Source organism: Rissa tridactyla, chromosome 1 (genome assembly GCF_028500815.1).
Source record: "Rissa tridactyla isolate bRisTri1 chromosome 1, bRisTri1.patW.cur.20221130, whole genome shotgun sequence".
In the NCBI taxonomy this organism is placed as follows: Eukaryota; Metazoa; Chordata; class Aves; order Charadriiformes; family Laridae; genus Rissa; species Rissa tridactyla.
The window spans coordinates 34140897-34153373 of NC_071466.1; the positions used below are offsets into that span (position 1 = coordinate 34140897).

Consider the following 12477-nt stretch of genomic DNA (forward strand, 5'->3'; position numbering starts at 1 on the left):
ACCGCTTTCGATGGGGCCCAGGATACAGTTGGCCTTCTGGCTGTGAGTGCACATTGTTGGCTCATGGTGAAGCTCATTTGCAGGGAATCAACACCAAACCGAGACCCCAACAGTTACGGGCTGGATCCTATCCCTAGTTTAGCTGCAAAATTCCCGTACTTGAGTCACATCACCACCTTTCTCCATCCCCAAACCCTCATCCACCACCCCCAGCGTTAAACTCCGCAAACGCCATCTCTTTCACAGGAAACTCGTCAGGCAGAGGGGTAGTCATTAAAGGATTTCTACAAATAATATAGTTTAATTGTAACTACAGTAAAGATTTTCTATATACATTATGTTCACTGCTTAGGGTATTATAGATTTGCCATGCATGTTTTATTGCACATATAAATAGTATACAAAGAGTCATGAAGATTCTCTTTTTAGGCGTACAGGTTAAGACTGCATAAAAAAAGCTGTATTACAAAATATTTAGAGCTATTTATTTACAGCCAACTTCAAGCAAATACTGAAAGACACTATCGGGAGAAAAAACAAAATTTTAATTATGAAAAAACCCCAAGATTTGTCAAAATAATAATTACAAAGCTTCATGTTGCCATATATACATTGTAAAAAAATACTCAGGAAACCTGCATTTTATCCCTCAAGATGCAGAAATCAATATTCCTATTTTTATACTCGATCTTTGAATGCTTTTAAAATTTGATAAACTCTGACTTGAAAACTTACTTTCTTTACATTGCTCGTGCTTTTTTTGACAAAACAGATATTTGTGCAGCTCTGTAAAATATTAAAATACATTTTAATTTAGTGTTAAAGTGCACAGTACATTTTATAGGAAACGATATGCTAGCTGCCAATCAAAATTACAATTTAAGTCAATGTTCCCTCTAGAAAATAAACGCTTTTGCTTTGGTTGAAGTCACTGGCTATTCCATGCAAACCCTACGTCTCCCTGTCTGCGAGTCCACTTGCCTCCTCCTCACACGCTGCTGCTGTCGGTACGTACCAGCATGTTGGCAATTCGTGGTATTAAAACGTGTAGTCTGCATCCAAATACTGCATTTACCATTACAAATCTGCTGTTGGAATACTGGTGGGTTTAAACGCAGTGTCTGTGTGAGCGTGCGTGTAACCATGCCTGGACACAGCGATGAGTATGCATCGTTCTTCCAAAAAAACCTTTATTCCAATAGTCCTCTCCCCTTTTTCTCTTGCTTCAGTATTTCCTCCTCCCGCCCCACCTCGCCTCTTTTTTTGTCATTGTGCATTTCCAACTACCTGCCTGTGCGCGCCACCGACCCCTCCCAGCGAGCCTTTTCCCCACATGCGGCTTTTCCCGTCCCGCTTGCCCAAGTTCCCACCACCAGCTTCTCCTAGGAAAGAAAAACGGATGTTCCAGGTACTGTGAGAATCGCTGTGCCGGAACTTTTTTTGATCTAAAAAACGTGCGATGTTTTAATAATAAATTCTGCTTTTAAAAAAAGAAAATAAAATAAAAAAATCTAGTAGCGATAAGAAAAAAGAACCTTATTTCGTATTGCTGACGTGGGATTTCTGATCCCGCAAAGGTTCACTACAGAACGTTGTGCTTAATTCTGCGGGAAAAGGATGGCGACTCCAAGGGGAAGCACCGCACCCAGCAGGTCGTAGCAGGAGGATCAGGTCTTTGAGCCCACCTTTGGCCTAAAAGTTGTAATAATTTTTCTCTCCCCTGGAAGGAGTCATTGAAGCAAACAATTAAAAATTAGTTGGCTACCTGGTAAATCTGCTCGCCGATGTTCTTGTGCTATTTGGTAATTATTTGTTCCGTAGTGCTGTAGTCTTTAGAAGAAATCAAGTTACAGTGCAAAATTATAGTTCAAGACACATGATCCTAATGCACATCATTCGTTTTGTTGTGGCAAAAGTTAAATGTCTTGTGCATAGTAAAATAAGCCATCAAAAATATTTGTTCACATTTATTTTTCAAGTTTACATCTTTCCTTTTTTTGATTTTTTTTTTTTCCTTTTTAAACATCTATATACAAATAAAACGGGTGTGCTCTCAGTTTCAGCCAATTTAGTCTATCGGGGGGAAAAGTGCTACTGGAATGTTGGAAACTCAATGGAATGCAGACAAATTCTTACCAATGTTCCACAAATTCAAGAAATAAAGAATGCCATTCCAGCTAGCTGTTCTTTTAATAAAAGCACCTATTTTGTTTGCTTTTTATCTTACATATTAGAAAATACAATTTACGGAGATCTAGCCCTACTGCACACCAAGTAGAATAAAAAATAACTAAATATTTATATTAAAATAAAGTGTTTAACCACAAAAAAGCAGTAATAAAATACAGTTTCCTAATTTACAGTTTGCATCCAAAGGATGAATAACAACTCACTAATAAATAATATTTATATAAATACTTTATGTCTGGATATTTTTTTTTAAAAGGCAATAGCCTGAAGCAACTGCAGAAAAACCTAACATGGCAAAAATCTGATTTACTCTCCCTCCCCCCCCCCATGATTACAATGATTCTTAGTTTAATAATAGGAAGGTATAAGGTATCTTGCTGCAAGACAGCTGGGTACTCCACACGGTTTTAAGTGGCAGAGAGGTGGCTGTTTTTGTTACGTACTGTACAAAGTGAGCTATAAAAGCCGTGAAGCGCCGCTTTGCTCTAGAAAAACGTTTCTCCGTGGTTTCTGCTTTTGTAGGTCGCCGCACACGTACGGTCTGAAAGACAATTTTAAAATCGGAAGTATAAGAATACTCTCGGAGCACTGTGGTTTTGTTTGTTGTGGGGTTTTTTTTGTTTGGTTGGTTTTTTTTCAAAGCAGTTTGAAAAGCTGGGCAGTATTTTGATTCTTTGATGGCACAGTGGAGCTGGTAACAGCAGAGAAGAGGTTCACGTGAATAAAGCTTGTTTCACTGTGGTTACATCTAGCAATGCTTGAACTGTTATGCTCACTTTTACCAAGCCCTTTTCTTCTAGGATGTGATGTGGTAGGCAGAGCTTCTCCTAGAAAAAGACAAACAAAGGAGGAAAGATTAGGATATTCAATACCCACTGCAAAACCTTGCTTGAACACAAAGCCCAACAAGCAGGAACCGTTTCCTCTTTTTTTAATTAAAAAGAACTTCCTGTCATCTTGACAGAAAGTCTCTGATTTTGCTCTCATTATACCTATGAATTAGTGAGAGATCTGTTAATATTCTGGGCCTGAGAAACCAACCTGTTCTGTGGTCGTTCCAGTACGTAAACATCTTAACTAAGCGCGAGGGCCAGCAAGTACACGCTGAACTTTCACCTCCCAAGTGAGATAACGGGGCATTTGCCCATGATTACGTATGAGTGAATTTGGGGAGAGAAGGCTGGTTTTATCAATCAAAAGAAGTTCTACCACTGAGCTCTAGGCAGGAAGGTCTTGGTCCCAGGATACGCACCTTCAAAGCCACCCATTAGCATTTACAGAAAAGCGTGTGTAATTTCGTGCATTCAACGGGCGAAGCGTTTCATTCTGAATAATCGGCAGCTTATTTTGAAATATCCAGGAATCAACTTTATTCACCATAAGGGAACAGCAGTCGTGGCCAGGATGAAACCTACTGGCTGTCCACAGAGGCTGTTACACCAGAAATCAGTCAAACAATAAATACTGAATCTACTACAGGTAACAAACAACCCCCCCAACGAATAATTAAAGCCTTCTTAAGAGAGGCAGCCTCACGTCATGATTTGCTCTCTCTTTAAAAATAAGTTTTTCTTAATGTAACTTGGTATTCCTATTTATGAAATCCATGAAATGATGAAATCAGGCAGCAGGTTTATAATAAATAAATGGAAAGGCTGGACTGCATCACGTCAACCATAATTACAACTGTGAGACTCATTGCCACAACACGGAAGCCAAAAGTGTAAGTGGGATGACAAAAATATACAGATAGAAAAAACCCCAAACAACTCTATTAAACACAAACACGTGGATACATTGTCTGGCTCATGAAGTCCTTCAACTGTGCACGTCAGATTGCTTAAAGTTTGAAAAGGCACCATCTACATGATCTAACCTTCTGTTCTTTCCCTAAGTGTCCGTACATGACCATCAGCAGACACGGGACACCGATTTGTTTTAGAAAGAGCAGGTTGTTTTGATGTTCTCAGTATTGAATCTCTTGGCTGTTCAATAAACTGTTAGCCTCTAAAACTACTGATGCATTTGAGATTACGTTTTAATTAATTGCCTGTCTTCTACTGAATATTCTTGCTTCTGTTATGTCAACTAAGGGTCTCTTATTTTAACTTCAGGCAATCCATGGTCCTTTGTCACATCTCCTCATATTCATATTGATTATGTCTCTGGTTTAAACATCACTAATCTCTTCAACCTCTCTTCTCATGGTATGTTTTGTTCAGCTCTACTCCCTTCCCTGACCCCTGTGAGCACTTAAAATTAAATATAATATTCAGGATGCTGGAACTGGAGCTGGTACATACAAGAACAATTAATACAGTTTCTATCATGTCATGCACCTCCGTTTAATTGCTTTCATCTGCTTCCAGAGTTGTCCACTCTTTGCTCGGAAAATCTCCTCCAGTGGGCCACCGCTCCAGCAGAACAGAATCATAGAATCCTTTATGTTGGAAAAGACCCTTGGGACCACTGAGTCCAACCATCAACTCCACTCTACAAAGTTCTCCCTTACACCATGTCCCCTAACACCACATCTAAACAAGTCTTAAACACATTCAGGGATGGTGACTCCACCACCTCCCTGGGCAGCCTATTCCAGTGTCTGACCACTCTTTCCGTGAAGAATTGTTTCCTAATGTCCAGCCTAAACCTACCCTGCTGCAGCTTGAACCCATTCCCTCTTGTTCTATCGCTAATTACCTGTGAGAAGAGACCAGCACCGACCTCTCTACAATGTCCTTTCAAGTAGTTGTAGAGAGTGATGAGGTCTCCCCTCAGCCTCCTCTTCCTCCAACTAAACAGTCCCAGCTCCTTCAATCGCTCCTCATAAGATTTATTCTCCAGGCCCTTCACCAGCTTCGTTGCCCTCCTCTGCACTCGCTCCAGCACCTCGAGATCTCTCTCATATTGAGGTGCCCAGAACTGGACACAATACTCAAGGTGTGGCCTCACCAGTGCTGAGTACAGGGGGACAATCACCTCCCTCCTTCTGCTGGTCCAGTATTAAACAGCTGCTCTGCTGCTTCGGATGTTTATGACTTCCTTTTGTTACTGAGCATTTCCTTTATGCGCAACCAAGAGTCAGCTTGCTTAAACTTTTTGTGAAGTTCCTCACACCCCACTCCAGCCTCAATGAGAGAAAACCTGCCAAACGTACCTATTATTAACTACCGCACCTAAAAAGTGAGAGCCAAACTTTAGTCACAATTATGGCCTCCGCTACTGATAATTCTAATTTATCTATATTTTATGTTTACATTTTATATTTACTATTTGAGCTGTTTTAATATTTATTATTTTATGTTTAAAAGTTGTTTTTAAAAACTTAATTTGTAATTATTTTTTTTAAGGCTCGGGGTCATAGCCCAGAGCACCAAACAAATCCTGTGGATTCCTTTGGCGCATATAGACCCAAGAAACAATTCCAGAGAGGTCACTTCCAAGGAGCTTGGCTGAGCAGATCTTCGATAGGTGGACAACAGACATTTCTCCCCAGGGAAGATGCGGCAACATTCTGGCGACCTGCTAACGCCGGGTTCCCACTTCCATTGAGCTTGTGGATTCTGATTCACATTTGACCAAAGAGCTGCGACAACTGCATCCCATCCCTGCCCGCTGCTGTTCCCCTCTCCGCTGGAGCCATTTGCCCAGTCAGCACAAAGGAATATCCCCATCTTGCACCATTCCAGTTCATCACCCAGGTTTCCACTCCAAACCTACCCTGAATTGGTCATTTAAGTTAAGACTCGGGGTTCTGTGGTTCATTCTTGTTTGTTCTTCTGACTGAGATACTGACCTGCAAGCTGTCAGAGACTGTTCTCCCCAACTTTTCTTCCTCTGGAAAAAAGTGTATTTTCCAGACAAATATATAAATATATTTTACAAAGCAAACCCCTAAACTGATACCCGATTAGCAGCGGAGTAGCTACAAAAGAAGGTAGAGAGAGTGATAGCAAATAAAAGGAGAAAAAAACCAAAACAACAACCCAAACCATTTCTACTTCAAATGTATGATTTTTACAAAAAAATTTTGCCAGCCTAATGTCTTGGGACATGGTTCATATAAAAATCTACAGTACTCTGATTCTGATAATTTATTTAAAAAAAAACTACATTGCAAATCAGACATCCAAAGTGAAATGTTATTTGCGCCACTCTCCCCTACTTCTTTCCAGTGCCCTTGCACAGTAGGCTCTCGTTTCACAGATTTGGTGGCCCACAACATGCCAATATTTCATTAGTCTTCCATGCTAGACAAAAGGAATTAAATAATAATGCTTCCTGAATCAATATCTGAAAACTAAGTGATTAATGTGATTAAGGGGTAAGGATTGAATCCAAAAACCCAGCCTCAAAACAACCTGCCTTGTTAGATATTTATGTTTGAGAAGACTCTGAATTTTTCTATTGAAGCCAAATTTGCTGGAAAAGCCACAGCTAAGGATCTTTCCTTTAGAAAAAACTTAAAATCTAAACTTATCATTTTTGTGGCACCTTAGAGCATTCAGAGAACTATTCTGTCATGCTTTCTTGCTCGGAATTTTGCAATTGTTTATAAGCACATTTTCGCTAAAAGCATAATGGAGCGCGTGCCCCATTTCATACAAAACCCCCATCTAACATAACTTTTCTCCTTTTAAAGAGAATGCACTAATTCTTTTAAATCCAGTACAGTAATCCAGTTTGTATAAAACCACCTCTCTCTCCCCCCGCTGTATTTAAAAGATGCATACTCAAATAAGGAAAGCTATTTAAGGAGGTCTACAAAAAAAAAAATAGGACTGGACAACTGTGTTCTAGAAGTTTCACAGCATGGTACTTCTTTTTATGTTATACATCATTCTTTATTAATTCTTGAAACATATACAATTGACAGCCTTCTCTCACTAAGCAGAAGGTGGAACTTGGTTAATATTTTGCAATTTTGCAGTTAAACATGTGGCTACGATGAACTGTCCAAAACAGACGACGAGACCTATGCCACCATCTTCCAAAAATGGCAATGTTTATCTTCATGTGTCACGAATCAATTCTCTTATCAAAACCCTAATCACTATTTTAAAAGCTTTGGAAATGTCTTTCATCAACCCTGCCTCACATACTTCTCAAATCACAGCTTTATAATTATTATATTTATAACATTATAGTGTATATTTAACATTTCTCAGAATAAGAAAAAAGCAAATCCTGCCAAGGATGGAATCCAGAGCACGCTGATAACCAACTCGGCTTTCTGCAAAGCAGGAGTTACCTTGGGCCAAGACCCCAGGTGTCTCAGCCCTTAGGTCCAGCTGCTGTCCCCGCAGCACAGTCCATTCTCCATGCTCCGCCTCACTCTCTGATCCACTACAACCGCTATCTGGAAACCACTGACAGGGGAGCTGTGAAGCTGCAAACCATCAAGATTTCAAAACTTTTCTTAAATCCTGGCATTTTGAAGCCATGTGCCTGACCAACTGAGACAAGAACTCACCCATGACTCTGAGGAGACTCATCGCTCACTTCTCCCCACCTTTGATAAGATTTCTGTCCCTTTTACGTTAGCATCCAACCCATAACATTTCAATATAGTAGCGTGAATCACCTCTCCAAAAATACACTCCTGTTGAAACCATCACTGAACAAAACCCAGACAGACAGAAGAACTGGCTACTAATTCTCAAGACCAGCCCACAAATCTTTAAAAACAATTATGGAGGGAAGAGCTGCCACTCCACTCATGGCAGCAGGAATCTCTCTCTTGTCTTGTCTACTACAGAAATGAAGGTCTCCATTTTTAATGTAGTTCTTCTCCCTAAGAACACAGAGGAACTTAATTACCTGTTGCAAGCAAACCATTTGCTACAGACACATAGCCATTTGGAATGGATAAAGATGTTTCCAAACTCAACCCGAAGCAAAAGAACAAACTCCTTTTGATGGGAAAAATAAAAAAGGCACAAAAAGGAGGCAGCAGCCAAGAGGCTGAGTCACAAAACAAGACAAAAAGACAGTACAGGAGGTGTACCCACAAACGTACACGCGTGCATGTGCTCGCCAGAGCAAGTTTCTAATCCTGGAACAAAACCATCTGATTTAGGCGGTGTAGAAGAAAACAGGAAGAGGCAAGGACAGTAATCCCACAAGGATACGTGACACGCTACACATACACATCTAGTTTCTTTGACATCAGATGACTTCAAAGTCAAGATAACGGTTTGAATAGGTTTATGCTGGGGCAAACAGCTTGACAATTCACATACAGTAATTCATTATCAAAACGTAATCGTTGCCATTATATCATATGGACAAGCAGCGAAATGACCACATCATGGCATCAGGAGCCAACTACATTCGTTACCAAAAATACAGAGAAACGAAATTCTGCAATTTGGCAAGAGCCTTTCTCTTTTTCCCTTGTATTCGTAGAATATGGGATTTTAGATCTACGAGGGGGAAAAACATTCAGAAAACAATGAAATACTGGAATGTATAGTTTCTCAAATTACAAATTAAAAAAAAAAGAAGTCCATGTAATGGCCATGATTTAATTTTTGGAGCCAAGTACTCTGAAATGGAAAGTCACTAAAACATCAGGGCCTTACGTTGAAGCAGACTTACGTCAAATACATAAAACCTTGACATTTTCTTAGGTCAGGGCCAGGTTCTTTCTTACGAGACGAACAAACTATAGCAAATATTTATTGTTTCATATATTAAAGGCAATTTGAAATTATATCTTTTTAGATATATTTTTTCCTTATCCACTATTACCAATCATGCCTGTATGTGTCCAAATGCCTTGAATTTACCATCTGAAGTACAAAAGAAACGAGCAGAAGATCAAAAAGCACAGGAATTCAGGCTATACGTATATTTCAGCTTTTTTTTTTCTTTTAATTTACAAGGAAAGAGTAGTATGTTTTGCGAAGTATACACTTATGGTCAGATTTGATAAAGCAAAAAAAGCCCCCAGTACCTCAATACTGCAGCTGCAATTCTGTATTGGGAATTATAGCCAGCTGGATATCTAAATATGTGCATCTTCAGAATATGTAATAAATTGCAAATATTTACAAAGCTGTATTTGCAGATGGTGGGCTTTGGAGCCCTTTACAGATTCTGGCCTTGAACCACAAAATTTTTCAAGTAGACCATGTATTTTGCCAAAACATCTCACAGTTTCATCCTAACATGCTACAGAAAACAGTGACCTGAAACTGGAGGGAACGGACAACTTAATGAAGACAGACACACACCGAACACTAAGAGAAAATGTATACTTACACTTGAAATATCAGTTATACCATAACCTTGTACATTAAATTCTGAGACATAAAATGAAGGAATGAGAGGGTTCTGTATCAAAGTAGAATGGGTCATTACTTTTTTTTTTTTTTTTAATACTGCTTTTTCTGCATAATGCAGCTAAAAATGAAGGAAATGGCCATGGTCCACAAAACCTTCTCTACCATTTTTTCTAAACCTGCATGTATGACTGCTTTTGTTTTTTTTGCAACAGGAGTAAAATGCCAAGAATGCTTCTTTTTGTGAAAAACAATTACATGGCAATAACTTGGAAGCTTATTAATGTCTATAGAGTAGAAAACTGGACTGAATATTTGCTCAGGTCTAATTCAATCCTCATTCACAGTAAGTGCAGTCTTTCAGAAAACTTACTAGGAACACAATGGGATCCTTATACAGTTTTCAGTTGTAAAAGTTTTTAATATACATTTGAAGAAAGAGGCATTTGAAGGACGACTACACTGCACTACTCTGCATTTGAAAAATATGTATCGGTTTTCTGGCTCAAACAAAAAAGAAACCAAATCCTCACATCCGAATGCCCCTTGTAATCCAGTGCAAACACATTTTACCTCCGTGCATATTAAATTAATTAATCACAGTTTGTATTTATTACTTTAGTGCAGTGGGGATGACAGGACCTCCCCAGTACAGATTGGAGTAGACCAATTTATGAAGAAATCACAGTTTGGAAATCTCTGATGACCATTGCAATGGAAAAAAAAAAAAATGAATGGAGAAACAAATGGTGGAGCAAATATAATATTATCAATGAGTATGTGGGTGAACTACAGCACACATTGCTTTTAAACCCAAGGTCATCAAATCAATCACTAGCTGTGAACACTTAAGTACCAACTGTATATAACTGAACATCTCAATATTGGGATCTCCTCAGAGCTGATGAAACACCAGTTGAGTTGAACTGTTGGTTTCCCATGTACAGGGAACAGCAGCACAGAAACAGGACTCTGAGTTTAGTAAAGAACCCATTACAGTAGATTAATGAGCTATATATATGTTTTAATTCCCACCTCCCCATTTAGTGGGAGAATTACTGGCTTCAGGGATGGGCAGACAGGTATTTTTCACATTTGCACTATGTTTGAAATATATTTTGAGAAACATTACTATATTCACACTTAGAGAAATGTATATTTTATTATTCTTTTCCCTGTAGAATTTATGTATATCTGAAGTGTTATCAGTAACAACCTGAGAAAATACAAAACTGGATAAGCTTCATGTATGGTAGTAGGGCTGTGCCTTGCCATGAAGCAAGTATTTTCGTCTTTCAGAGTCCGGTTCAAGATGGCTGCAACTCCCTAACTATGAGGAGGCGGCTGCAATGTTTCGTTTTAATTACTGTATATTGTCACAGTTGAGACTAGTGAGAAAATGTACTCTAATTAACTAAAAGACAACTCTGTTTGCATGGTAAGCATATGTAAAGTTCAAACTTTGGACAAGTTGGAGAGTTACATGTCATTATGACTGGGATGCGTTCAGTTGGTCTACATTGGCTCAACACTAGCTCAGATTCTAACTCAGCATCTAGTCTGATAAACATTTAAAAACACTGACGACATGAACTTCCATTTCTGCACACCAGAAACGCAAACCACACTGATCTACTACTTCTCTTATCTCCCTCCCAAAGCTATTGGATACAGTGGATAATCAGACATAATACCAGACAAGGAGACAGATGCGTACTATAGGATGGTAGCAACAACTTTCACCATCTGATATTCTAATTTCAAAAAATGTTAATTAAAATATACACATACATGTAGATTGGTACTATATGAGGAGAGCACAATACACAGCATTGACAGGAAACCTGCTTAACACTTACAGGAGCAGGAGTGTAGTCCCAGCCCTAGAGAAGACATCGCTTTTGTCTCAAATACCAACACTGGATTATAAAGAATCCTACAATTAATAGATTCTGAACTGACTCAAGCTTTATGTCACTCTCTCAGCTTCACTAGAAAAGCAATGTTGTTAAAACAAGACAACCAAAAATCAAGACAATGATCTGCTGAAAGCTGAAGCTTAAACGTCAAGCTCTGACCCCGAGTAAGAAAATGTCTAGTGTTGGAATCACTAAAATTAGGCACACAGTTAGGAGACAGGCCTGTGCAGGATGAGGCCACAAGTCTACAGCTACACACCCAAATAACATTTTCCCCAAGTATAAAGAACCCAGAAGCACTCAGCGAACTCATGCCTGGTCACAGAAGCCGCTCTTTTCAACAGAGTTGTTATATGTATACAATGGAAGCTGCTAGACACTAAACCCTCTAAAAAAACCTGGATTTATCCATCGTCTGAAATTAATTTTTCCATCTTAAAATATATACCTAATTATACATGTCATCCTTTTTATAAATGTATGTATTCAAGCCATGGAAACCAGGAATAGAACTGCATTTGTAAGATTTTTAATAAAATTTCACAAGTATCTATGGAATGGGGATATTTATAGTATAGCACTAAATCATAACCATATGGCCAGAATAATCGGTAACGTACAAGTTCCTATGCTAGTTATCTTCTAAATTCTATAGGTAACTTTTTTAAATACTAGGCCATGAGAAATGAATGTATTTATTTCACAGCCCTGAAACTGAGGTCCTTTGGTTAGCTAGTCTCAGACTGAACTACAAATTTAAGTCAACAGCACCTAGGCCAATATTGCAACGTCAATTTGAGGGTTTATATTTTTCAATCAATTTTCATTTGTATATTTCATGTAGATAAGGGGTAAAGCAAAAAAACCCAAAAGTTATCTTATTCACGTTTTACAATAGATGAACGGAAGACAGAACCGGAAGGGGGATGGAGGTCATCAGTCCAGTGCACTAACCACAGGCAGACTTCAAATATACCAAAATGCCTCCTGGCTAACATTTGTCTGACCTGTTTTGTAAAACTTCATAGGATGGAAAATCTAGAGTCTTCCTAGATTATCTATTTTCCTAGCTACATTGTCTT

At 38.8% G+C, this 12477-nt stretch overlaps 1 protein-coding gene across 7 annotated transcripts in view; it reads right to left on the reverse strand.

Annotated features, from left to right (window-relative positions):
* Positions 1 to 221: 221 nt before the first annotated feature.
* The window catches only part of LRCH1 (leucine rich repeats and calponin homology domain containing 1), a 139326-nt gene continuing 127070 nt past the window's right edge, over positions 222 to 12477 (reverse strand). For 6 of the 7 annotated variants that reach the window (XR_008468209.1, XR_008468199.1, XR_008468205.1 and 3 more), the window contains one exon: positions 2882 to 3017. Coding sequence is in view for 1 of the 7 variants with exons in the window: in XM_054212804.1 (XP_054068779.1) it covers positions 2904 to 3017 (114 nt within the window). In the remaining 6 variants the exon portion in view is untranslated. Of the gene's footprint in view, positions 3018 to 12477 lie in introns of all 7 variants that reach the window. The other variant, XM_054212804.1, reaches the window with a different exon arrangement.